Source organism: Diplotaxodon limnothrissa, linkage group LG9 (genome assembly GCF_057381915.1).
Source record: "Diplotaxodon limnothrissa isolate DT_005_m linkage group LG9, D_limnothrissa_male_GT1.1, whole genome shotgun sequence".
In the NCBI taxonomy this organism is placed as follows: Eukaryota; Metazoa; Chordata; class Actinopteri; order Cichliformes; family Cichlidae; genus Diplotaxodon; species Diplotaxodon limnothrissa.
Window position 1 is genome coordinate 23,188,288 of NC_140604.1, and position 25,557 is coordinate 23,213,844.

Here is a 25,557-nt window from a genome sequence, read left to right on the forward strand (position 1 = left end):
TCAAAGATGCTCTTCTGCATACCTTGGTTGAAATGAATACCTTTCTTCTGTTCAGTTCAATTCAATTTAATGTTAGTTATATGGCACCAAATCACAACAACACTTTCCTTAATACAAAGAAAACCCCAACAATCATATAAGCCCTGTGAGCAATCGTTTTGGCGACAGTGGCAAGGAAAACATTTTCCATAATATTTCAACAGGAAGAAACCTGCAGCAGGGAGGGTCGTCATGTGCCGCGAGCGGTTGGGGTGATGGGGAGGAGGACGTTGTGGAGATCTAGATCTGGGATCTGACAAAAACTAAAACTATCATTAAAACTCATTTTATTTTTATTCAATTTAGTTTTTATATTAATGTTTTAATCATTGAAACGCAGAAATTTGCAAAGTCTGTCGTTTGTTTTTATTTCCCGTTTTATGGTAATTTTGATGGTACGCGTTTCACCGAGGGACACCTGAAAGCAGCACGTCATTGAGCGTGGACAGCAGCGTCGTTGCGGTGTCCTGCTCACACATCCGCGATGACACCCAACACCAGACTTTGCTGTTCACGCGCGCACAGTGGATGAAACGAGGCTGTCACGTGCCTCGCATATCCCCTAACAAACCTAGAAACGTGCCGGATCATAAGAAGCGCTTTCACGCGGCATTCAGGGAGCAAAAGAATCAGACAAACGGCTTTTTGCGCCACCTGTCGAGCGCACGAGAAACATACGACCTGTGTCTGTTGTAATTATAAGCCTGATCCAAAACCATTGAGAGGGGAGGGACAGGTTTCCATGTAAGCTCACCCGTTTTCCCTGCTATAAGAGGATACCCACTACACTAGCAGTGTGATAGTGGGACTTTTAATTGTAAATAATTCTCAGTATCACGCCTCTGCACAGGTGTAAGAGTTGGGCTGAATTTGATATACTGAAAAAGGCTTAGTGAGCCAGGGCCTAGTTTATATTATACGATATTATAAGACTGTTTATAAGATATTATAAAACTGTTTGATCAAAACTGTCAAATGTAACCAGAAGAAAAGGCTCAGACTCAATTTTGAGCTTATTTTCAACACTAAATCTCAACTATGAAATAAGAAGGTAAAGTTCTCACATTTGCATACTGGCTTTCAATATTTATTTATTTATTTTTTAAAAGATGATCTCCCCTTGGGTCACACTCTAGAAATGTAGGATACGCACAGAAGACATATCTGAGGAACTGATAAGCAGTGAGGTGAACTCATCCTAACCCAAAGAAGTCAAATAAAGCAGGGCAGGTTATTGCAGTTTCAAACCGAAGTGAGGCTGAAATTACAGGCCTGCATTGATTTTAAATGGAAGATGAAGGTCGTTTTTGCAGTAAAAGCTGGCCGGAGCTCTTGCCAGCAAAAGAAGACCCAATGAAAATGACAGATAGCTATTAATTATACTGGGCATTAAGGGCAGTCTGGATTTAATTAGACCCATTGAGCGGGAGGAATCACAGCAAAAATAGATATCATGCATAGGTCAGTGCTTTTCCATACTTTGAAAGTCTTCACTTAAGACTCTTTATTTTCTCGCCTTTCTGTGATCGCTGTGGCTGAATTTGACGTGGTAACAAAGTAGGGCGACAACAAGAATGAGACTTAAAAATCGATCAGATTTAATTTAAACGGCAACCACAACTCAAATAAGCTTGGGCTGATCAGTCTTCATGTCTAGACAGGCAGAAAGGCAGCACAGGCACTCCCTGTCCTGATGTACTGCTATGCCAAAGCCACTGAACCCACATTTCCTTCACAGGCTTCAGTGCCAGGAGAGCCATATTCATAAAAACAAATGAATTCATTGCTTTGATATTTCTGTTATTGGTTCGTGACCTTGAAAGGCTTCCAGAGGGTCTTCAGGTGTTTTCAAAGTCGTTTCCATGCAGCACTAAAGGTTGACCACCAGGTGGCAATCTGCTACAAGAAATATGTTAGCAGAGACTTAACTAAGATCTTTTAATCCACAACCTGGAGCTATGTCCCAGTTTTTTTGGTCAGTGCGCTCAGTAAATGGCCAGTTTAAACCTCAGGTTTGCTTCCATGTTAATTAAAATCCATGTTTTCATGCCAGCTTCGCAGGGACACTCACTTTGGTATCTTGTTTTGGAAAGCAGGCTACAATCCCACCCCCCTCAAAACACCCTCAAGTGATTTTTTTGATGCTTCCTCGCTACGCTGCAAGATAAACAAGCCTAAAAGCTTCAATTAGCCCTTAAAAATCCTATGAGCAAGCTCAAGTAGCATACGCAGTGAAGATGATTCACAACATCCTGCATTAACTTTGTCAGTTATAATCCATCACTTGGTAATAGTCTTAAATAAATCTTATAGTAATTGAGATGAATCCCTCATTTCAATGACAAGTCTGGTTTTTAAGACCCAATTACCACTTTGAGTTCTCTGGCCCAGAGGATGTGCGGCGTATGAGAAGAGGGGGGCAGCGAGCTGGCTGCTTTGGCGGAGAAGCGAGGATGGAGAGATGGACTCGGTCCAAATAGGGATGGATATCTTCCTCAAGGGCTGCACTGCATTAGAGGCCAGGTAGATTTATGACAAACGCACACAATCTTAATTTGTGCTCAGCCCGATAATGCATCTCAAGGCCAGAATAGTTCTGCTCAGTGTTTCTTAACTGGATGTTTCTTTAATTATATGTCAGAGGCCATAAAACTCAAGAGGAGATTTTCCCACAAAGCACTGTTTTATGTCTCGGTCATTACTGTAAATTACAAGTAACAAGAAAATATGGAGGGAAAAAATCAAAAAGAAAAGTGGGTTTATTTGTTTCCATACACTCTTATTTTTTTTCAGCCTGTTGGTACACTGATCATCTGTAAGCCTCATCAAACATGACACAGTTGCTGCTTCCCCCTACTAAAAAGCAAACTTGCAGGAGGAAGGAGAGGGGGGGGGTCGTTCACCTTAAAGCAGACGTGTGTGAAAACAGAAACTCGTCACGTGAAAAGGAGAGAGGAAAAACAAACCTGTACAAATACTGAATAGATGAATAATACAAGAGCAGCTGTAAACATATACATATTCACAAAAAAAAAAAAACCAACCTTCAGTGCTCCCCTCCCCAAACATCCAGCAAGACAAGTCATTTCTATTCTTCAGATGGCGTGTGCACACTTACTGTATCGTTATCAGACACGACGGTTAATACTAGGAATAATAACAATTCGAGAAATCACAAAAACCTGCAGGTTCACCGACCTCTACGTGAAAATTCATGACGGCTGTACACAAAAGCTCCTCCTGCCTCCACAGCCCTTGGCTTTACAGTCCTGCCCACTCTGTCCCCCCCAGTCTGTTGTTATATTGCCTTTTTTTGTTTCAACATGATGCCGCTTAATCTTTGGTGAAAACATTTCTCCATTCAGTTACACATTTGTTTGTTTTTTTTTAAATGTATGCACAAAATACCTTCTGCAAAATTTAACTAAGCTGCTGATCTGTCTGAAGAATAAGAAGGGATTCAACATTTCAAATGATTTAAAAGCACCCTTCTTTCAGTCTGTGGGGGAGCATTTCCTCACCATCGGCTTGGCACGCACGCACGCACACACACAAACAGTAAAATCAGTCAGTGCATGGTTTGCTTTCCCTCGTCTATTTTCAGTCTTTCACCCCAAAGCCACTTCTGTGGCGTCCATGTCTGGAGGCACAGCTCAGCTCAGCTCGAACCCGGAGGATGACTCGATGGCATACAGCAGCTTGTTCCTCATCAGGTGCTGGTCGCAGAACTCGGGGAGCTTGAGCAGGTTCATGCAGGTGCTGGCGGTGGGCAGGCGATCCAGGTCAGTCCCTCCGTTGTGGATGCAGAAGGCCGGGTAAAGCTCCTGTTTATGAGTGAAGGGCTTCAATTAGAAACTGATAGAGAGAAATCTCTACATCCCCGAGGCGTTTAAGAACCATGGAAATTAAAAAGAAAAAAAAAAATGAGGCGACAGGCAACACGTGTCCGTAATGATCCCAATTTCAAAACCAATTCAGATTAAGCAATAACTGTCAACTTCCACAAGGGGATAAATGTTAAAAGAGAGACATTAAGTGCTAAGCTAATACAGTGGAAGTATAAATTGAGGAAATAATCTTAGTGCTTGAAAGGCACCGAGTGGGGAAATCAGCCCACGGTTTGACCCTTGGATGAGACGCTGGAGGAATGGTCATTTCATGTTGTCTAGCTGGCATTTTTTTAAATCAAGCCTCTCGCCGATGAGGCCACCTCATCCGCAGGCGGTGACACGGACCGTTTCCATCACTGGCCGGGCCAACGCACCAGGTACTCCGCCCTGATTTCATCCTGCTTTTTAAAGTTAGCATAGATGGCTCAGCGGCCACACTTGCCCGATTAAATGGCTCTTTAGGGGTTTGGCCATAATGACCCCATTTTTCTGACAATTACCGTATTAAACTATCGTTGCTTATTGAGAAAGTGTCATTACCGCAGGCATCATTTTGGGGGGGAAAAATGGAGAGTTTCCATCATCTTTTTTAAACGGCTTCTCCTGACAGAGCCATTTCTCCTCTAATGAATCCTGGGCCGAATCACGACAGCTAATTAAAGCTTAGCTGGCTTGAGCTGAGGGCCGGGTCAGGGGCCGCTTCCCTACGAATTACCGCCTTCTGCAGCCCAGAGACGAGCGGAGGCGGGAGGAGCGGAGTCATATTTATCAATGGTGGAGTGAAGGCAACACTCAAACACAGAGAGGAGGAGAGCGTTGCTCCCCACAGCGCAAAAATCAAGTTTTCTTAACCGATGACAATAACAAGGAGTACTAAAACCAATCATATCATGATTACACCTTCTGGTTTGACAAAGTATGACATAAAAATTGTTTAATGGCTCAGAGTAACACTTTCTCCTTTTTTCTCCTATCTCAAACTACTTAAGTGTCCCACAAATCAAGTCAGTGAGAAAGCGAAACAGCTTCCAATTAGGAAATCATTTCAGAAATAGGAGGTTAGCGGTAATGATTCAGCAAACGGTCTTCAGAAGTAGATGGATGGAGTTTCCTTGCATATTAATCTCGCAGAAAACTGCTGCTTTCTGCCCCGTCGCGCAAAGTTGAAAAGTTCAAGAGGCTACCAAGTTCTGAGCGGCAATATTTGACCAGCCAAGGTTTTTCCAGCCAAGCCCACGCATGCGAAGCTGCAGACAGACTTCTTCTGCAGAGGAAGGTCATGAACTATAAAACAACAGTGGACGTGGTGATAAGACTCGGGTCTTATCGCCAGCTAATTTGAAAACGATCATTTTCTAAGCTGTTATCAGTCTGGGCATTTTCATTACAAGCCTATTAAAGAGGGAACACTCCCTTCTGTTGAGGAAGGAGAACCAGAGGATAATGGTGGGCAAGGCAAGTGCAGAGAGAAGAAGGGGGGGGGAGTCCACATCACCTTGAAGCCCAGCAGCGGTGGTCTGGAGCAGCTGGTGACAAACTTCAGCAACTTGCGCTTTTCGTCATCTGTGAATCCTTCGACCACCTCCCAGAAGATCTGGATGACGGGATGAGTGGCTGAATACCCGCCTGAAGATGACGATGAGGGTGTAAAGTTAGAATGAAATTTCTCAGTTCTATAAATGAGAATTTGCAGAAAAAACATACACAAGAAAATAAAGCACTTTGTACCTACCTGAGTAGTTTGTAAAGTTTTTTAGGTCGTCGAGACAAATTGGCACATGAGCCCCAGATATCAGAACCTTTAAGATGTATAAAGCATATTTTTAGCTTCTTTAACACATTTTATGTTTCTTCAGGTTCAGTTATTTATGTCACGTGTAGAATACCTGAATCTCCTGCTGGTCAAACATGCGCAGCCACTCCAGGTTGACCACATTGGCCAGACCCTGTCTGAAGGCCAGGCAATGAGGCCTGATCTGCTTGTTGAGCCTGTAGTCAGCCACCAGATGGATGTAGGCTATTCGGTTTGCCGTGGTCACAGGAATATCTTTGCCTCCAAGCTTCAGCTCAACCACCTGCATCAGAAGGCACACGAGGCATTTACACGGTTCTTTCACAGTTCTTCATTTTCTCTTTAAAGTTCTTCAGTTGCGAGGTGACCGTTCGAGTATTTATTTGCAGCGTGCAGGATTTAATTCAATAACACAAAGGTCATTAAAATAGTTTCAGCAGCACTTTGATTAAAGGTAAAGCTCTCTCCATGCAAGTGTGAGGAGAAGTGCACTTCAGTGTTTCCAAATATAGCCCGACTACTGAACATCTGGTCCAATACAATTTGGCCCAGTGTTCTCTTTTCATTAGCTTTAGAGCAGTTAGCACTTGATAAGATGTGCTCGTCTCAGTTCATAAAGCTGGCAGTGCGATGACATCATAGCATCCGCAGGAGTAAGAAAAGAAAAAAAAAGTAATGTTCATCTTTTTCCAACGCTGTCTTGGGATATGAGATCTAGTGTTTAGACAATTAAATTACTCACATGTATAAACGTGACTTCAGAAACTTTATTTCCTCTTTCTTTTACTCCAATAAATTGATTACAGGGGTTTAAAAAATACTCACTGCCTTTGTTGCTGCTGCATTTCCTGCAAATACTGCAACACTGCACCACGTGGCAATGTGAAAAGTTTTAATCAGGACGATCCACACGGCGGATTAAATCTCATCTCAAGGTGCTGCAGGACTGGGTTTGCATTAATTTTCCTAATTTTAGTCAGTGTGTTATTTGCAGCTGGCCAAAATATGGATAACCACCTTTCACCACTGGTGGTGGTCAGAGGGCCCGGTGGCGCCAGTGTCCGGCAGCCTCGCCTCTGTCAGTGCGCCCCAGGGCAGCTGTGGCTACAATGTAGCTTGCCATCGCCAGTGTGTGAATGTGTGTGTGAATGGGTGAATGACTGAATGTAGTGTGAAGCGCTTTGGGGTCCTTAGGGACTAGAAAAGCGCTATACAAATGCAGGCCATTTACCATTTACCATTCTGTGTCTTTCTACCTAAAGTGCCAGTTATCAGCTCAAACTCTTCCGGATGAAGAAAAATATGAACTTGCACTGATTTTCAGCATCACTGTCACAGATAGCTCGACTAAAATGAGCTCAACATCATCGTTTTGCAGTGAACAACTTTCAGCTGCCACGTTGGATCAGGTTGTCATGCTGGAACCAGTTCCCTTTCTGTTTGTTATTTTTCTCATAAACCTCCAACACGTGGCAAACAGGAACGCCGCTTTTAACAATGGTCGCATGCAGACGGTCACAAAAACTGACCGATAAACACTTTACAGGATATTTGTTTAACTAAAATAAAAACTATTGTCTGAAACTGCAGCGGTGATGAATCAGCACCTCTCACGCATTCTTAACAAAAACTGATCGATAAGCTTCACAAAGGCGTTCAGTGCCGCAATACTCAGCCAGACCGCACTATAATGTAAGCGGTTTTTCTTGTGGTTTTTTGTGTTATTTTTCAGCTTCTACCTTTGCACTGCTTGTGGTCTAACTTAAAGTTAATAATTTTCTGTCTTTTTCTCACTCACAGTGGATTCTGATTATGTGCTAATGTAAGAGAATTACTATTGTTATCTTGCTTGCTTTGGCTATCTCACGAGGGCAAATGCAGGGCAGACTGCTCCCGGGTGTGTGCCTAATCTTTCACAAATTGTTTTCCCTGTCGTGTTTGCGACCAGGAGGGCTGTACCGTGACTCAACCATTTCAGGTGTTTGAGAAGAGCTAATACGACGCGTTAAGACCCTGAGTAAACAGGAGCTCCGTGCAGAGTGCAGGTCTGGGCTTAGGTGACTCAGAGTGATGGTGGTTGTTCACCTCCGGAGCCTTGAGCTTTGGAGGGGGCGTGCTTAAGAGCAGCTAGCTGCTTCTGTCAGGCGTGTTGTGAGGTAATTTCTCGGGGAAAGGCAGGTGGAACGGTCAACAGAGCTGCTGTGTTCGCTGCACCGCAGCAGGGCTTAGGGTGACAGCGGTGACGTGCTTTATCTCTCTCAGAGCTGAAAAGTGGTACATTATGAGGGAAATGAATTATTAACGCCACAAAGAGAAACCAAACAGGAGGAAGGACAGACGGCTAAGCATGACCAGGATACAAAGAGATGGGAAAAAAAAAGTACACGTGAATCATTTATCCAACTAAATCCCACCCTGTCCCCAACCCCGGTCACCTGAGCTTCTCCCAGATCGTTGTTGACCACGGTGAAGTTAAGGCCCAGCTCTTCCACGTCACCCTCGTAGCTCTTGAGGAAAAGCAGGTTGCGATACATCTCTGGGTCCAGGGAGGCCAGGTGGTGAATGTCCACATCTGCGCTGGTTCCAAGAAGCTTGGACAGGAAGAAACTCGCAAAGGGCAATTCCACCAGCATGTTTTCATAAAGCGCCTGCGGGAAAATGTTGATGTTAATCCCTTAAAGCCTGCATCAAGAAATAATTTGCCACGAAATTCTGTTTTGTTTTGGGGGTTTTTTAATTGAGGGTTTAAACCTTCTGACAAAAACTCAAAATTGATTTGTATAATATTTTCTGCATTCAGCATAAAATCTACCTTTACCGCACCAAATCCATTCAAGTTTAGCAGTAAGCAACATCTCATTAAGGCAACTTTTAATACAGGGAGTTGATTCTAAATTCGATTCCAATTAAAATGTATTTCTCTGTATCAATCGTGCCCTCCCTCAGAGTTTGTATTTGTCCAACCAGAGAAGCCAAATATATTCAAACTACAGTCCAGGTGAACGGGAACACTGTACCGTTTGGAAAACCAAATACGTCGCTTCCTAAATTATTCAGCGTCTTCAGAGATTTACTCACTTTTAGAGGCAACCTCAAGTGGCCATTTTTTCTGCCCTTTTGTTTTTTAGTTTCATTGCATCAAACACCACAATTAAATAACTAAGAGCCTGCTTCCAGCAGCAACCAAAATGCTAGCAAGCACAAATTAAAGAAAAAAAATAATAACAAAATATCACATTTGCCTGAAACTCCTAACAATGAACGAAGTGATAGAGACTTCATCTGATCACATCTGAAAATACACAAAACAACCTACCGCAAACACACACGCTTCTGCTTCACCGGACTCAAACTTTATAAATGCCAATTCTCACCTTGACCTTAAATGCCATTAAGTACCACAGCCGGGCAGGTGACTCATAAAACGAAAAGCTAATGTACTTGAATAGTCCGAAAAAGAGCCCATTGGAGACATTAAAATATACAGGTCTTTATAAATGATTGCGCTAAAAACCCTGACCGCATCAGCTAAATGGATTATAAATCTAGAGGATTTCCATAATGCATGCATCTTAAACACACACACACGCAAGCATAAATCACGGCTATTTTCTAAACACAGGTTAATTGTGCAACTCCAAACATTGTCTATTTTTTATGCAAAATAATCCACTTAGCATTTCTCTCGTGGCCGCGACTCATTTCAGACCATATGCGCGGCGTGGCCCCTTGAAACCTATCAATAACACTTGTGCTGGGAAGAGGCAGCATTAAGTATATGGAAAAAACCTGTAGCCTTATTTTTTTCAATGCCATTTACTTTATTTATGAGTGTTTATTGCCAGAAATTGTGCCAAAATGACTTGGGCTGGAAAGAATTAATTATTATGGCCCAGGCCCTTTTAATATAAGTGAGTGCAGTGGCAACGCAATTAAAGCAGATCGCGGCACCATCAGGTGGAATAAATGCCAACAACATTGCAGGTGCATTCTGTTAGCTGCCAAATAAACTCCTTAATTTACAACATTAAAAATCAATAAAATTATAATGCCTTCCAAACGCATCTCTATCAATCAGCAGTGCAGAACTATCAGTCAGAGAGCAGACTGTGCAGAGAGCTGGTGTTTGGGTCGGATCAAAGCAGTTCACAAAGAGAAAAGGCCACTGCCGAAGAGGCTGGAAGAGAATCTTGATATTTGGACAAACGCATGCTCCCATCTAGATTAAACGCAACTTTTTAATCTTTAGGTTGAAGCGATGCCACCGCAGCAGCAAAGTAACCTGTTTTCATGTTTTCCCATTTGTGTCTTAAATCTTTCAGCTTGTCAGCTGGGTGGACAAGTGAGGAAGAAGGATGATGGCCGGCCTCTATTCTGATGTTCAATCCACTTTCAGTGAGTACCCCCAGACAAGCCACTCCTGCCTGTAATACATCACCTCCACAACAATGGCACGCCTCGGACATTAATTAACAATATTAATCTCCTGTGTCCTTTGAGCCGCGCCGTGAACTGTGCACACTGCAGCAGCGGTGATGCAATCCCAATCTATATAAACGGTTGCCTTTTATCCAGGCAATAACAGCACTAAACAAATATCAATACACCTCTCAAGTGGCCACTCAAACGTCCATTTTTATGGAGAAAGAGGAACTTAAGGTAAGGTTAATTGAAAGTCAAATTCAAATTAATTTCCCACCGCCTAATTGCCTGAACCATTAGCTCTGGGGAGCACAATGTTGCAAGACGTAGGGGTGGGGAGCTTGTAACTGCTGATTGATCATGTCTCACTTCCACAGAATGCAGAGAAGAAGAAGAAAGGAAAGGAGAGGAGAGGAGGGGGGGGGCTCAGAGCTCTGATAAGTGGACTGGACCACCCAGGGCCGAGCAAGAGAGAAGAGACCTGGATGTTCCTGACTGTAAAAGAGATCAAAATGCTATTACCACATGCTTTGAACGCTTATTTATGTCCTGTCTCTGACGAGCTGCTGATTTAGTGCCAACCAAATGTGATCACTACACAAACAAGAGGTAGGAATCATCGGCTAATGGAAGATCTAATTGAGAGGCGACCGCTTGTCATGAGGTAATTCTTCTCCAGACTGAGATGGTACCCCCCCCTTCCCCCTCCCAACAACGCACACCCCTGAAGGAGGCATCTTGATAAACAATCACCACCACATGCATTAAGGATGATTTAGAGACATTAGGCTCTAATAAATAGTGCCATCAGGCAAGGAAAGGGGCAGAAAAACAATGCTATCAACAGATTACGCAAACTGCTCATTAATGAAAATAAAGCCCACGCAAGTGCCAGATTTAAGTTCTTGACAAACTCCTCCATTATATAGGTTAATATTTCTTAGTGTTTTACTTTGGAGGCTCACCTTTCCGAGGATCCTGCCTAAGAAGTAGTAGTGTCTGGTGAACGAGTCTCCCACCAGCATCTCTGCAGCGGGGCTGGGGTACAGCAGGCCCTCGTTGGTCGTCTTGAAGAAGCCCTGGTTGGGGTTGAAGCCCGATTTGAGGAGCTCATTGAGGAACTCGCGAAAGATCCCACCTCCGTCGATTCCCGCCTCATCCAGACCGTGAGCGTTCAGCAGGTGCACTCTGATCCTCTTCTTTAGGTCCGGTTCTTAAAAAAAAGAAAGAAAAAAAGACACGGGACATCAGGAAGATTTCATCAAGGTACAACAAGAATAAATATTAAAGACACTCTCTGATAACATTCATGGTCACAGTAAACTGAATTTATTTTCCCTCCATAAATGTCACCAACAGCCTCCTGAAGATCTCAGAGATTTTTTATTCTTCACTTCACATTACTTTTTATAGTAATTTCCAGCAGGGAAATTAATTGAGACACACTGCCAGTATCTTCAGTCTAACAGTTAATGGTCATGTTGTCAGTTTTTATGATCACAAACCTATTTCCTGCCATGAAATTGAGAGAACAGCATATAAACGGAGGTTTTCACAACAAAGCTAGCTGCTAGCTTTAAAACAATAGTTTTAGCTTAAAGGCATATAAGGAAACAAACCATTTCCTGTGATATAAGTGGAGTGAGATTGTTATAATTCAGGACAAAACTGAACTCTTGCATCATTACTTTAAAGTTCGGTTTGACCTTGGTTACTCTTGGAAGTTAGGAGACTGAGTTTCTTGTAACTCTTTGGCAGCCCTGTGGATCAGCAGTCACAACATGCTGCTTTTTACATCACGTGTACACTGCATTCAGTATTTCTAATCATAAAAAATACACTTTCATATGTTTTTTAAAGCTTAAAATCATCTGTTGTCTGATTTTTCCCCCCGATTAAACAAACCTTGCTGACTTATTTTCTAAGTGCTTTTATGAGCTAACAAATGAAATGTGACTGTGTTTACCAAACATGCCCTTCCTGGTAATCAGCTGGATGACCCCCATTGTTTAAAATACCCCTATATTTATGTAGTTTTATTTTGTTCTAAGCAGGAAATCAGTTTTGCAAGTAAAAATATAAACTGTTGTGAATAGAAACAATTAAATGCATATAAAAAAAAACAGTGATTAACACATCAAAGTAATCTATGCCTCACAGCAAAGGAGAAGAAATGAGCGGAGAGGCCCAACAACTTGTAAAAGTTAAGATCAAAGTCCAGATTTTTAGGCCATTTTGACAGAATCACATTAGTGGAGGTTTGCAAACATTCACTTACATAACTTCCTCTACCTTCTTCCTAACTTTTGCCCTCAGTGACCTGAGTAACCCTGTGAAACCATTTACACAGTGACTAAATTATTTCATATTCAGTGCAGCCGACAGGAAATATTCCTGTTCCATTTTGATGTCACCTTTATATTAAAACTAAAACTTGAACATTTTATCGAGCTGACTGGTTCCTTTTTTAAATAATTAATAAAATTGCAATTATTTTGACTTGTTATTATTATCGATCTATTAAATATTAAAAGGTTCCTTTAGAGGGTTGAACTTATTTACCATCAGAAAATGTAAAAACAGTATTAATGTATACACTTGCCACCCACTGTTAGGGAAACTGCTCATTAATCCAAATATGTAATCAGCCAATCACAAGGCAGAAAATCAATATGTTTAGGCGTATAGGCATGGTCGAGACAACCAGCTGATGTTCAAACTGATCGTCAGAATGAGGAGGAAAGATAATTTAAGTAATTTTTAGCATGGTGGCTGGTGCCAGACGGGCTTTTCTGAGTATTTTAAAAACTGCTGATCTGCTGGGATTTTCCACACACAGTCATCTGTAGATTTTAAAGAGAATGATCCAAAAAAGAGACAATATCCAGTGAGCAGTAATTGTCTGCATGAAAATGCCTTGATGAGGTCAAAGTTCAAAGGAGAATGGTCATGCTGCTTAAGGCAGACACAAATAACCACTCATTACAGCCACGGTAGAAGAAGAGCATCTCTGAACACACAACACACTGAAATTTGCAGTAGGTGGGCTCCAGCAGCAGAAGATCACACCAGGTGCCACTGCAGCTGTTTTCTGTCCACTAAGAAAGAGAAACTGAGGCTACAATTTGCATGGGTTTAGTATCGTGGATATGAAGCCGACAAATCTACAGCCACTGTGTGATATAGAAACAAGTCAACATGGACCAAAATCTCAGAGGAATGTTTCCAGCATCTTTTTGAATCAGTGCCACAAAGAATTAAAGCATTTCTGAAGGCAACCCAATACAAGCAAGGTGTACCTAATGAAGTGGACATTAGGTGTATATATTCCCACAAGTCTGAAGTGCTGTGCGTTTTAATCCAACAAACATATTTTGCACTAAAGCACTTTCTTGACCTGCAAAATATTATAATCAAATTCTGTAAAAGGTCATCTTTCAGAATAATTAATGTATGGCAATAAATCAAGACAGCTATAACGTATATACACACATGAATGATATAGATCATGTCTTTAGCCCAGGTCTCCTACTACTCTTTTTAATCAGATTGCTCCCTCTCGAGCACCCTTTCAAATTCAAACACAAAAGAGGTGACTTAAAATAATTGATTCTGCTTTTATGCGCTCCATTATAATAATCGCGACCACAATTACAGCTTTACTGAAATTCAATACTCTGCACAGGAGGAGAGCCAACCTTCATCTTTGCTGCTAACCAAAACCTTGATCCTTGATATTAAGATTTTAATGGAGCATAACAAGAGTTTCGGGAACATTATCGGCATTTACTACAGAATGCCGCCTCATTTCTTGTGCTCGGAATGACGCAGCTGCACGTTTTCTATGGTGTAATGTGCTATGATGTACTCGCTTCACATTGTTTACCCACAAAATAATGCACGTATTACAGTTTTCTTTTATTGAAACTGTAACGCGCATGCAGTACCGTTTTCTGGAGAGAGTTTGTCGTAGGCGTCCTCATATATGTAGTTGCGCCTGATGGTGACATTGATGCCGTCGGGGAACGGGCCGTCCCCCTGCACATCTCGCTTGTCGGCGAAGATTAACCTCTGGAAGATCTACAAGACAGACATGAACCCGGTGACAGGGTCAGTGACAAATCCTGGGAGTTATAAAATGTTTAATCCTGCGAATTATTTTGAGCTTTAGATTTTGAACATACAAACACGAACAATTCCTAAAAGCAAAGCGCTGCTAACCAATGATGGGTAAAATCCAAATATGTAACTGGATAACTGAAACAAATGGATTTTTGCTTCTCTACTTTTACCTCCAATCAATAAAAAAATATGAATGTAGCTACAAAGACGTAAAGCGCTGCACTCGAGTTGTTACCACAGTGTTAAATACTTACTGGCAAGCTTTAATATTCTCAAAATAACCAGCAAATTTAATAGCATTATATGTATACTATATAAAGGCAATCACTATAATACAACACTCAAAGCCTTATGGTGCAGCTGAGTATGGAGCAGCGGTGCAGTACCTTCACTCGCTCCTCGAAGGGCACCACAAATGGGAGCTCGGTGAGGATGGCCAGATGTCTTTCCTCGGACACAGACAGCTGTGGAGGCTCTAAACCAACTAAAAAAACAAAAAACAAACCCACAGTGTTCGATATTTTAGCGATTGCTTTAATGCAGGGAATCAGTCATTTTCTTCTTGTTTTTATACAATATAGTTATTTAGTGATTTTTGTCCAAATCACAGTAAAAAAAACTCATGATCTAAATACTTTGTGCTTTTATAAAAAAAAAAAAGTAACTTCATGAGTCTCAGATTTAACCAGGGGCGTAATTCCCAGGGGGGTTATGACCCAACCAATATAATCCCCCCAATAAAATTATGAATTATCTTGCATAAATACCAGCAAAATAGTTGCATGTTTATTCATCTGGGGATTTATTTATTTATTTAGACACAGATCTTGACCCCCCCAATGTTCAGCACAAAGTTACGCCGATGAATTTAACCCTCAGTATGTGCAATATAATTGTTCATTAATACACAATATTTGTAATTTAACAGCCAAGTGGTTTTTGAGCTGGAAGCACACTCTCCAACATCACTCTGTAACACTCATCTAACATAATCGCTCCTCACTGTTAAGCATTACGATTAAAACTTCAATCGGTCCACAGGCCAACCATTAAATACCCTTTCCACCCTACAGCCTTTTAATTAACCCAGCTGTGACCTGTCCATCCACCTGCTGGGCTTTATCCATTAGGCTGCTGTTTGTTTTGTATTAAACTTGGCATTTAGACTGTTTAGCCCACAGAAGAAAAAAAACGCTACAATAGCTAAACCGCTCTTCACCCTCCTCCGTGTCCACTGCAGCTCAATTATTCTGCCCAATTAGTCAATCTGATCTGCATTTTCCCATCAGGTTTCCATCTTTGAGGAGAAATATGGCCTCTGAGTGGTCAATACATTGCTCATTCATCAGCCATGGGGCTGTCCATTTAAGGAAATGAGAAAAGGCCAGACAAACACGTGGACCAGATGTGGCTGACTTCATCAGGTACTTTCACGCTAATTGAATTTATCCCACACGGCCTCTGAGTGGCACTGGGTAGATCATACACACATTTTTATCAGCTTGTTTTCACACCGTACTTCACAGAAACCCAAAGTGAGCCTGATGAAGCCCCGTGTCGACGTCAGTGTATTTTCCTGAGTGCCTAATTGAGTCAATGAAGAGAAAATGTGGTTAATATATCTTGGTAGGAATGGGGAAGGTTAATGACTTTTCTGCAGCTTCTTTTCACATCCCTGGGAGGCCTGTGAATGAAACATTATGGTACTGGAAATGTACTTCTATCTCTTTATCTCACTCATTGAGGAAGAATCTACTGGCTATCAGCAATAACACTTCCTTTACACAAACATGATTTTACACTCAAACTTCTCTTATCAGATACATTATCAATGCACAATTCCATAATATATGAAAAGCAAACACAGAGAAGGTGACTTTGGACAGCAATTACTGTGATTTCTTGGACTACTTATCAAGCTGACACAAACATTATGTGCTTCTAAACTTTGCCAAATGCCAAAGGAGTAGCTGTGTGGTGTACATTAAACAGCGCTGATGATAATAGGCTTAAGAGTCTAGTCATTCCAGTTGATGACAAATAAACATCAACTATTCTGCGATTTCAGAGCAGGATAAATATGAAGGTCAATTAGATGACATAGAAAAAGGTAAAGGGGCTCAATTTGACACCCATCTTTTTATAAGGGGAAAAAAAAACACCTAACAGCAGAAATTACAGTACCATCCAGTGTAGACTGAAGTGGCCCAATGCGGCCCATCCTCCGTGTTCTCCATACGTGTCTTGCAGATGGGACGTACAGCTGGGTGACCTGGAGAGAAAAGAGAGGAAGATAATGATGAACCTGAAGCTCTTGCCTGTGCCTTCGAGCCAGAATAAGGGTTACAGGTGACTTTACAAGCCCAAAACATCTTTAAAATAAGAAGTCTTTGTAAAGTTTTTCTTACTTTTACAGCAGTGGTGTACACATAACTATTTTTTTTTTTTTTTTTTTTAATTTAGAATAATTTTCATTAACTTTTCAGCTACAAACAGTAGAATATGCTGACTCTGTTACCACCTCTTGAAATTATGCTCTTCTGTGCAACGAAAAAAGAAAAGAAAATAAGCTGAAGTTTATGAAACTCCTCTCACTTGCTCTAAACATGTCTTCACCTTGTTAGAAGGGATAAAATGTGTTGTGATGATCATTTTACCCTTAAGAGGGTAAATTCATTTTATAATTCTGTCTATTAAAATTAAACCAATGCAGAACACGCAATGTAACAATGAACCAAACAGCTGTGATGACAGGTAAATACCTTATCGGCCCGGATGTTGACCTCCTCCGAGAGCCAGTGACCTGCCGGACAGAAGGGTCGGCGGATGTCACGAGCTTTCACCATCTTCACCAAGTTAGTGATGACCTAAAGTGGAAATCAAACACAAAGACACACACACACACACACACACATCCATCCATACACATACCACATTAACATCTTTAAGTCTGACATCAGCATCCCTACAAGAATTCTTAAAAACCGCGGCTAAAGTCTATTTTCAGAGGAGAGCAGCTGTTTTTTTCTTTCACGTATAGGCTGTTCAGTAGGATGAGGTGCCTCCTCTTGGAGGAAAAAGAAAAAGCAATTTGAGAATTTAGCCATTAGTGCGCCATTTATGGGGAGTATAAAAGAAAAACGACCTGCGCCATCCCTCAACGTCCAGCCCTGTTAATTACTGGCGAGGTCTGCTGACATCAGCCATCGGACAGAGGAAGCAAAAGGCCGAGCAGCACTGGATCACAGAGCTGTAGCAGAAGGGCGAAGGGTTGCAATGATATTTCCATTTGGTTACACTGATATTACTGAACCTTTGTCCGAATGCATAATGCTTTAAAGGATTGAGACTTGTATCATTAACCTGAATTATTCTGACGCCATGTGAATGTTTCATGTTTCAACGGGGCCTCTTTCAGTAAAAGTTGCAACAGCATTTTTTCCTCTTTGAACCTAAACAGCAATAACATATCCCTACTCAGTTGCTAATTTCCAATAAATTCAGACTTTTGATTCTGGTGCCATCATTTGTGATTCTCTGAGCCAGTGCGAGAGGGGCGTGGCCCGTTATCTCTCGCTGCAGCAGACAGAGTAGAAAATAACTTAACTAAATGGTGCCTTTACATTTCACTTATGCAACAAGTCTTTTGCACATTTGGAAACCGTTGCGAGTCTATCTCTGTGAACATACAAAGTGACCTATGTCTGAATGACAGCATGCCCTCACTTTAGCAAACTAATGAGGCCTAAAATGTTACATATCCCATGTCTGGAAAGGCTTTAGAGCTTTTTCAGTCTGCTAATGACTCAAATGTTAATAAGAGGCTCCCCTGTTGCTATGGCAAGTCCGAGTTAGACACCTACTGAACAATCACATGCACGTCTTTGCATGAAGATGTAACGCTCGCAGCCAGTCAATTTCCGTATAGTACCTCAGCTAGATTATTCCAATCGACATGTTCATTTCTAAAGCATGTCATTTACATAGAGCAACAATCAATCTTGGCCAATCACCGGGAGGCAACCAGAGCCCGCAATAATGGCAAGTGCAAAAAGCTGTAAGAGGCACGTGACGATGGGTTTGGAGCAGACCTACCCCCTGACTCTGGGAATGAATAAGCATTCCTTAATTAGCCCATCGGGTTAAGTGCAAACCTTAATGGGCCTTTCCCAAACTCCAGCGAGACATCGTTCTCCAAACATAGCCAAGAAGAAAGTTCCATTAGCAATATTAATACAAGCTTAGTTGATCATTTTCATTCAATTAACTTCTTTCAATTAAATAGATAGCTCGACAATGGAGGTGATAAAAGATGGGGAGGGACAGCTGATGACACGAACCAAACATTAGCGTGTTAGGGGTCAGCAGCGTTAAACCGACTGTAAATCCCAACGTTCAATTTGGAAAATGCATTTCCCCTGCTCCCCACTTCTTTAATGGGTCGTTTTAGCTGACAAGAGGCCTTTGAGCTGATCTTTTATGAAAATCCCAGACATGCGCTTCACGTATTCACCACCTTTCAGAGAACACAAGCGTTCACTTTTAAATCCTTTGTCTAAGGGCCAAGAACAAAGTTGCTTAAACACAGTTTCTCGTGGAGAAAAGCAAAGAGGAGAAGTGGAAGGAAGATGTGGAATCGAGACTAGGATTAAGTTGAGGATGTTTTCTGCCTCATTTCCTCTGGGTAAATAATCAGCGTATGACCTCTCTGGTGCTCCGTCTCATCTTTGCCTGTTCATGCTTACATGCTTAACTTCCACTGGTATGGACAAGCATTAGGCCAATCTTGCCTCAACGCACAGAGGGACTACACAACAATTAGGCCCATCGCTAATGTGCCATGCTTCACGGTTAACATGCTGATGAACAGACTTCAATAAAACAGATTTAGCATGATCATAGGAAAGACTCATGAAGAATATGTAATGCTCACTAAATACATGTGTGCACTGAAAGCTAATTACTGAGATACTGCACGAATCCTTATTGTGCTTTGTGATCTTAACTCCTACTTGCACATGACTGCTCTGGATTTTTCTTATCGATGACAGAAAATATGCCCACACCTGAGGCCAGAAAAGATTCAAAAGTTTCCAATTTTATGCTAAATTTAAAATTTTCTACTCAATATAAAGAAAAACTTCATCTTAAAACACTAGCTAAATTTCTCTCGCTGGTATATCTACTGAGATACATTGTGCGCTCACTTCCTGCCTCATGTTTTAGGGTTAAACACACGTGTAAGCAGGTTAAAGGAAAAATATTTTCGCAACAATGAGACTGTGGGGCTTTTTCTGACATTTTACTGCTCAAAACTTCAGTTTTCAATTACTGGCTTTGCCACACAGTGAGAAAGCAGGTTTCTGACTTTATTTCCCATGATGCACTTAGAGAACTGTAGGAACTGCAAAGTTTGAACGTTCTGCTTTTTAGAAACTCTGATATTTTTTCCCATTACTTGATACACTTTTGTTTTCCATCAATTTAACTCTTAGCTTTTTTTTGAATGTGCACTTTGTGTTTGGCAAAACCCTCAATGTCATACGTTTTTATGCTCTGAAAATGAAGAAGATAATAATTTTACCTGGACATAATGAGAAATACAAAACAGACAAACAAAAATGCTATAATATATATATAGGACTACACATCTTACCTTGAAGAGTTGCACCCAGCGCTTCTGTTCGGCCTGGATATGCTGCTGAACCTCGGTGTTCGTCTTCACCCCCACACTACGGAAGGCAGCCATGTACTCCTCTCTGTGCTCTGCTTTGGTCTTAGGGTAGGCCAGCTTGATGATACCCAGACATGCATCTCTCAGACAGCGAGACAAAGTCACAAGCTCTAACAGCGTGAAGGGCATCATGGAGGACTGCGTCTGACCTGTTGAGAGGGAAAATACATTTACAGATATCGATCTGCACCACCTGTGACTGCTAAAAACAAAGGACAACAGCGATATACTATTGTGTTACAAGCGGGAAATGAGCGATATGGGATGGATATGTATCCCAATCTGTCGTACATTCGCCTGTCCAACGACCTCTGTACAAAATATTTGTCAAATAAAATATGTAACGTAGATATAAAACAGGGCACCTAGAGGACTACCAGAGAACCATAGATACGCCATTATATCAAGTTAAACAGATGTTTATGTCTATTACCTTCCATTGCATGTCCAAAAAACTCGCTGTCATGCACGGAGATAAGAGAGTGGCTGAAGAGAGAGCTGAAGAGATAGAAGACAGGAATGATGCGGTTGGAGTCCTCAAAGGACATGGGAGACCCTCGGGAGATCAGCTGTAAGAGTGGCACCATAGACCTAAAGGAAACACAGACACATAAACATTTGAAAAAATAAGTATAAGGTTGTGTGAGCAGGCAGAAATATACTGCACATGGATACAAGCTAATGGGAGCTTAAAAACCTGCAGTTTGTCTACTGGCCAACTGAGGCCTACTGCAAAAGTCCCATGTTAAAAGCTCAACTTTACAGCATTAAAAAACATATTTACAGACTGCTTCTGGTTAACTGAATCACACTGAATGGCAGGTGGAGCCGGTTGGTGTCTGCTAGGCCTCATCCACTAGTTCAAGTCATTAAACTGGACATCTTTACTGTGCGTGTGCTGTTTGCCTGTTCTGGAGCATTTTTAATATCGGACTAATCTTATGGCTTGTAGTGTGGTAAAGACTGTCCAAAAAGTCTGCTTCTTTGAGGTTTTGGTGGGTGATATTCTGGTATTTTTTCATCTCTTACTGTATGGATGTTTGTGTGTTCCCCTTTCATCCAAATGCCCATCTTCTATACCATCTACGATACAAACGTGGTGCGTCTGGAAAGTATTCACAGCGCTTGTTCCACACTTTATCAAATTACACTCATACTGCAAAATGGATTAAATTAATTTCTCACCTCAAAATTCTACACAAAATACCCCATAATAATATTTACATATATTTGTTATCTTGGTTGTGTGCTTAGGGTCGTTGTCCTAGTTCGAGATCCAGAGCACTTCAGTGCAGGCCATCATCAAAGATGTCACCGTACATTGCCGCATTCATCTTTCTATCGACCCTGACTAGTCTTCTCATTTATGCTACTGAAAAATCATCCACACAGCATGATGCTGTCACCACCATGCTTCACTGTAGGGATGGTCTTGTACAGCTGATGAGGAATATCTGGTTTCCTCCAGATATGACACTGGGCATTCAGGCCAAAGAGTTCAATCTTTGTTTCATCAGACCAGAGAATTTAGTTTTCATGGTCTGAGATTCCTTCAGCTGCCTTTTCATTGAGGAGTGGTTTCTGTTTGGCCACTCTATCACACAGGCCTGATTGGTGGAGTGTGGGAGAAGTGGCTGTCCTTCTGGAAGGACAATGAAATTCTCCTCTTTCCAAAAGAGCAATGCTGATGCTCTGCCGGAGTGACCATCGCAGTTCTTGGTCACGTCTTTATCTAAATCCCTTCTACTATAATCTCTCAGATTGGCCGGGTTACCAACTCTATTGAGAGTCCTAGTGGACTTTTTCCATCTACAGATGATGGAGGCCATTGTTCTCATTGGGACCTTCAATGCTGCAGAAATGTTCCAGATCTATCTGAATGTATCTGAATCCATCTTGGAGTAAAACTGTAACATGACAAACTGTGCAACAAATGAAGCACTGTGAATACTTTCTGGATTCACTGCATATCTATAACAATGCTTCAAAAGATAAAAATCGTATAGTCAATGTTAGAGTAGCTCACCCAGTGATCATCTTGGTTGTCATGGAGGTGATGAGGTGCCAGAGATGTCTCAGGAAGCGTGCATTGAAAGCCAAGCTGTACAGAAGTCTGCAGAGAACAAAGACAAGCACATAAAACAGAAATATTTAAGTATATTAAATGGAACTGAAAAGACTTGAGTGAGATATTTCAATCAAATGGCACAATCAGTGTGAAGAACAATACATTTACCCTTGGCCAACCTGTTTACCCTGCTGAGATTGTCAACTTTGTCCCGTTAATCAGGGAACACCCAGAAAAAGACACTGTTAACCAATATTTCCCTCACACAATTTTCTTAGTATTTTTTCTTTCTGTCCTTTCATACCTTGCGAGGGGCAAAAGGAGATTAAATTAGCCATTAAGCTTTATTTAGGTGAGGCACCTTCCATTAGTAAACTAGTTGGTGGTGAGGGTGCCCATAAACAGCCCTCTGGCTTCCTGCTGGAGCCCCATTTAACTTAATGACCAGGGGACGGGGCGACAAGACAATGCAGGACGTAGGAGGAGGGGAAACCTGGTCCTCGCTGTGACCCTGCAGTACTGGCATGCTTCCACACTCACAGTGAATTACATGATAACGCAGAGGAAGGCCCACATACTTTGCTTTAGTCTCTCTGCACTCAACGGGCTGTGGCACCAAGGTGTGAAGGCGCTCTTTGTTCAAGTGTGTGTTTTTTTTGTGTATGCTCCTAAATTGCATGGCTTTTCACACGGAGGATAAGAACAGGTGACAATAATGTGGTAAGTAAGCTGAAAAGCAACATGAAGTAGCCCTGCATATAATAGGCCTCTGTCTACTGACACCTACTGTATGAGGATGATTGCCGTTAACAGGGCAGCATCATGTGTTCACAGTAACACAGAGGAATAAAGGTCAGCAGAGGAAAAACATAAAAGTTGGTTGAGTGGGAAAGGGGCAATTCCATGTCTGCTAGATAGTCTCATCTCAGTATCAATGTTCAAATTCCCATTCCACCATCCAATCTGCCAAAATGGAGATTAACATTAGGAGCAGACAAACCTCAATATGGCTTGAAAAGTGGTTTGTGTTGATCACAGGCCATCTGTCAGTGCAACAAGACACTGGAGGGAAGCAAGGAGCAGTGCTGTGGGCCCATAACAAGTGATGTGGGTGTTTGATTGAAATGGGAAACAAAACACTAAATGCCAGCTGACATGCTGATTTACAGCCTGAGAGAACCCAAACCCCCATTTCAATCATGGAATGAACCACTAATAAACAAAGTCAAGACATCAGAAGGGGTTGTGTGTACATATGTGTGAGTGTGTGTGTAAAAAGCAGGTTGATGAATAATGTCTGGATCATTTCATTTTGCACTAATGAAAGAATCTCAGTTCAGCAGAAAAAACAAACAAACAACAAACCCCCGAAACATCAGCCGTGCTCAGGTCAGATCTGATACCGTGAGCCTTGAACGCGCCTCAGCCTACAGACAAATTTGTTTTGCTGGCTTCTGTGTCCGCATGAACCAACAGCATTTTCTTTTTTTTTAATCACACCACCACAAAGATCGCGGTAACGGTTCAAAAGTAAATGGAGGTCACTTAATCAGAGTGACCCTGTTAGCAGCAGAGTGCTACACTGGAAGAAACCAAACAATCAAAGTGAAATTACACCAAATATCCAACCCTAACAGTTAAAGTGAATTACTGCGTGGTCTCCAGAACAAACCTGAGCTAAGTATAATTAGCAAATCAATCAAAAATCTATTTTGGTCCCAGTTGATTGTCCTGCTTTTAAAGTTACCCTATAGAAAAAAGTGTGGAGTGCAGTTTAATGAGACATTTTACATATTTATTAAAAAGGCAGTGTGCTGGGCTGGCTGCACGACTGGCCGGCTTCTTTTTTTTTTTCCTTTCTTTTTTTTGCTTTAAGACTCGTAAATCAAGACCAGAATGCAATTTGCTCCCCTTAGCCTCTTGTAAAGCTATCCCATCCACTCCTGCAGTGATTAATCTTTCTCAGTGAGCTAATTATTTTGTACAGATATCCAATAATGATGGAAGAGGAAGGACAGGATTTATGGTAAAAGCCGAGAGAAAGAGGAAGCTGTAAAAATAAATAAATAAATTTAAAAATAAGGGCTGAAATTCTTCTAAATTCTTGTCAACCGCTTGTAAACAACAATGCAAAATTACTAGCTGACCACTAGAGTCCAGCTGCACATGCCCAGTTTATATAATTACTTGAAAGGATTTGGGGAATGTTATGGATTCAAATAATAGCAAAATATCTGTCTAGTAAAGCAGAGCTGCTAATGTGATCCCGAAATGCATCCTCACATATAAATGAACTGACAGCAACTGGCTTCAATAATAATTAACTAGAGCTGGTTGCCCGTCCATGAAGCTCAGCCTGATCACCTCCTGTCAGTCAATGCACCATCTAGACCCCCACGCTACCTCTGACATCCTGGCCCTAATGCAATCAACCTGAAAAGGGGTAATTGCCCTCATCCAGAACTGACAGCCTCCCTGACATCCCGGCTTCCTCTGCCGGTTGTAAATGCCAGCGGGTGCGGACCACTGATAACTGCCTGCCTGCCTGGTTTTATCGTTACTTACATTACTGCTTACAGCGCGGAAACACATAAACACACAGTTTTCCTCTCAATCAGGTGGCTCCTGGGATGCAAGGCTGATCCCGTCGAGATGTGCAAAGTGTTATGATATGCCATTTAAAAAACGAAAAGCTTTTACATTTACTTTGAGGTTGTGTTTTTGATTCAGACACGCCTCCTGGCGTAAGGCTACTTACATTAACTTCATTACATGACACAGGAAGAATGAAAGACCCCCCAAAAATGTGCGTCTTTGTACCTGACTTTTGGCACCATGAGACGATGCTGCACCATCAGCGTGTGACAGATGGACGCCATCATGGTGAAGACCTCCTCGCTGGCTGAATCCCTCCACACCAGGTTGAGCAGGGCGTTAGTCTGGTGTTTGGTGTCCAGTTTGTGGACACACTCTTCTGTTATCAGCTGAACTGAAATCCGGCTGTCATCCTAGTGAAGAAAGAGATGAGTGTTATTTAAAGGACTGTGATTATGTGATTGAGAAGTATGTGTACGAGGGTAAAAAAAAATAAAAATGTTATTTTAGTTTTTTATAGTTTATTTTCGAGATGCAATCTGCAATTTTTAGGTTACTGTTAATAAAACCAAGCGTTTAAATATCAGTTTTTAAACTTGTCGGTGTCATATGAGAGTATTGTGGAGTGTTTGTTGCTACTAATCTGCCTGGTTTGTGCTTGTGATAACAGTTATCTATTTACTTCTCTTTTAAAGAAATGTTTATTGGCTCTTGGTGAAAGCATCTTCTGTGACCACACAAGAGTGCACAACGAATTTCCCAACTAGGACAATAAAATATATTGTATCGTATATTATCGCTTTATTATCGCTAGACGAGGTGTCTGAATGTACGCATTTTTGAAGGTCTGAGGCAAAATGTTTTAAGCCACAGCGGTGCAGAATCCTTCCAAATA

The 25,557-nt window shown here is 41.6% G+C and overlaps 1 protein-coding gene across 1 annotated transcript in view; it reads right to left on the reverse strand.

Moving 5' to 3' along the window:
- Positions 1 to 2,779: 2,779 nt before the first annotated feature.
- Positions 2,780 to 25,557, reverse strand: part of ube3c (ubiquitin protein ligase E3C) — a 30,206-nt gene continuing 7,428 nt past the window's right edge. The window contains exons 11-24 of the mRNA XM_085362874.1: positions 24,888 to 25,075; positions 22,026 to 22,112; positions 20,433 to 20,590; positions 19,922 to 20,148; positions 17,028 to 17,132; positions 16,450 to 16,537; positions 14,652 to 14,749; positions 14,091 to 14,223; positions 11,109 to 11,356; positions 8,157 to 8,369; positions 5,816 to 6,004; positions 5,662 to 5,728; positions 5,425 to 5,555; positions 2,780 to 3,863 (exon numbers count right to left, since the gene is read on the reverse strand). Coding sequence (XP_085219000.1) covers positions 3,693 to 3,863; positions 5,425 to 5,555; positions 5,662 to 5,728; positions 5,816 to 6,004; positions 8,157 to 8,369; positions 11,109 to 11,356; positions 14,091 to 14,223; positions 14,652 to 14,749; positions 16,450 to 16,537; positions 17,028 to 17,132; positions 19,922 to 20,148; positions 20,433 to 20,590; positions 22,026 to 22,112; positions 24,888 to 25,075 — 2,103 coding nt within the window. The 3' untranslated portion in view covers positions 2,780 to 3,692. The remainder of the gene's footprint in view (positions 3,864 to 5,424; positions 5,556 to 5,661; positions 5,729 to 5,815; positions 6,005 to 8,156; positions 8,370 to 11,108; positions 11,357 to 14,090; positions 14,224 to 14,651; positions 14,750 to 16,449; positions 16,538 to 17,027; positions 17,133 to 19,921; positions 20,149 to 20,432; positions 20,591 to 22,025; positions 22,113 to 24,887; positions 25,076 to 25,557) is intronic.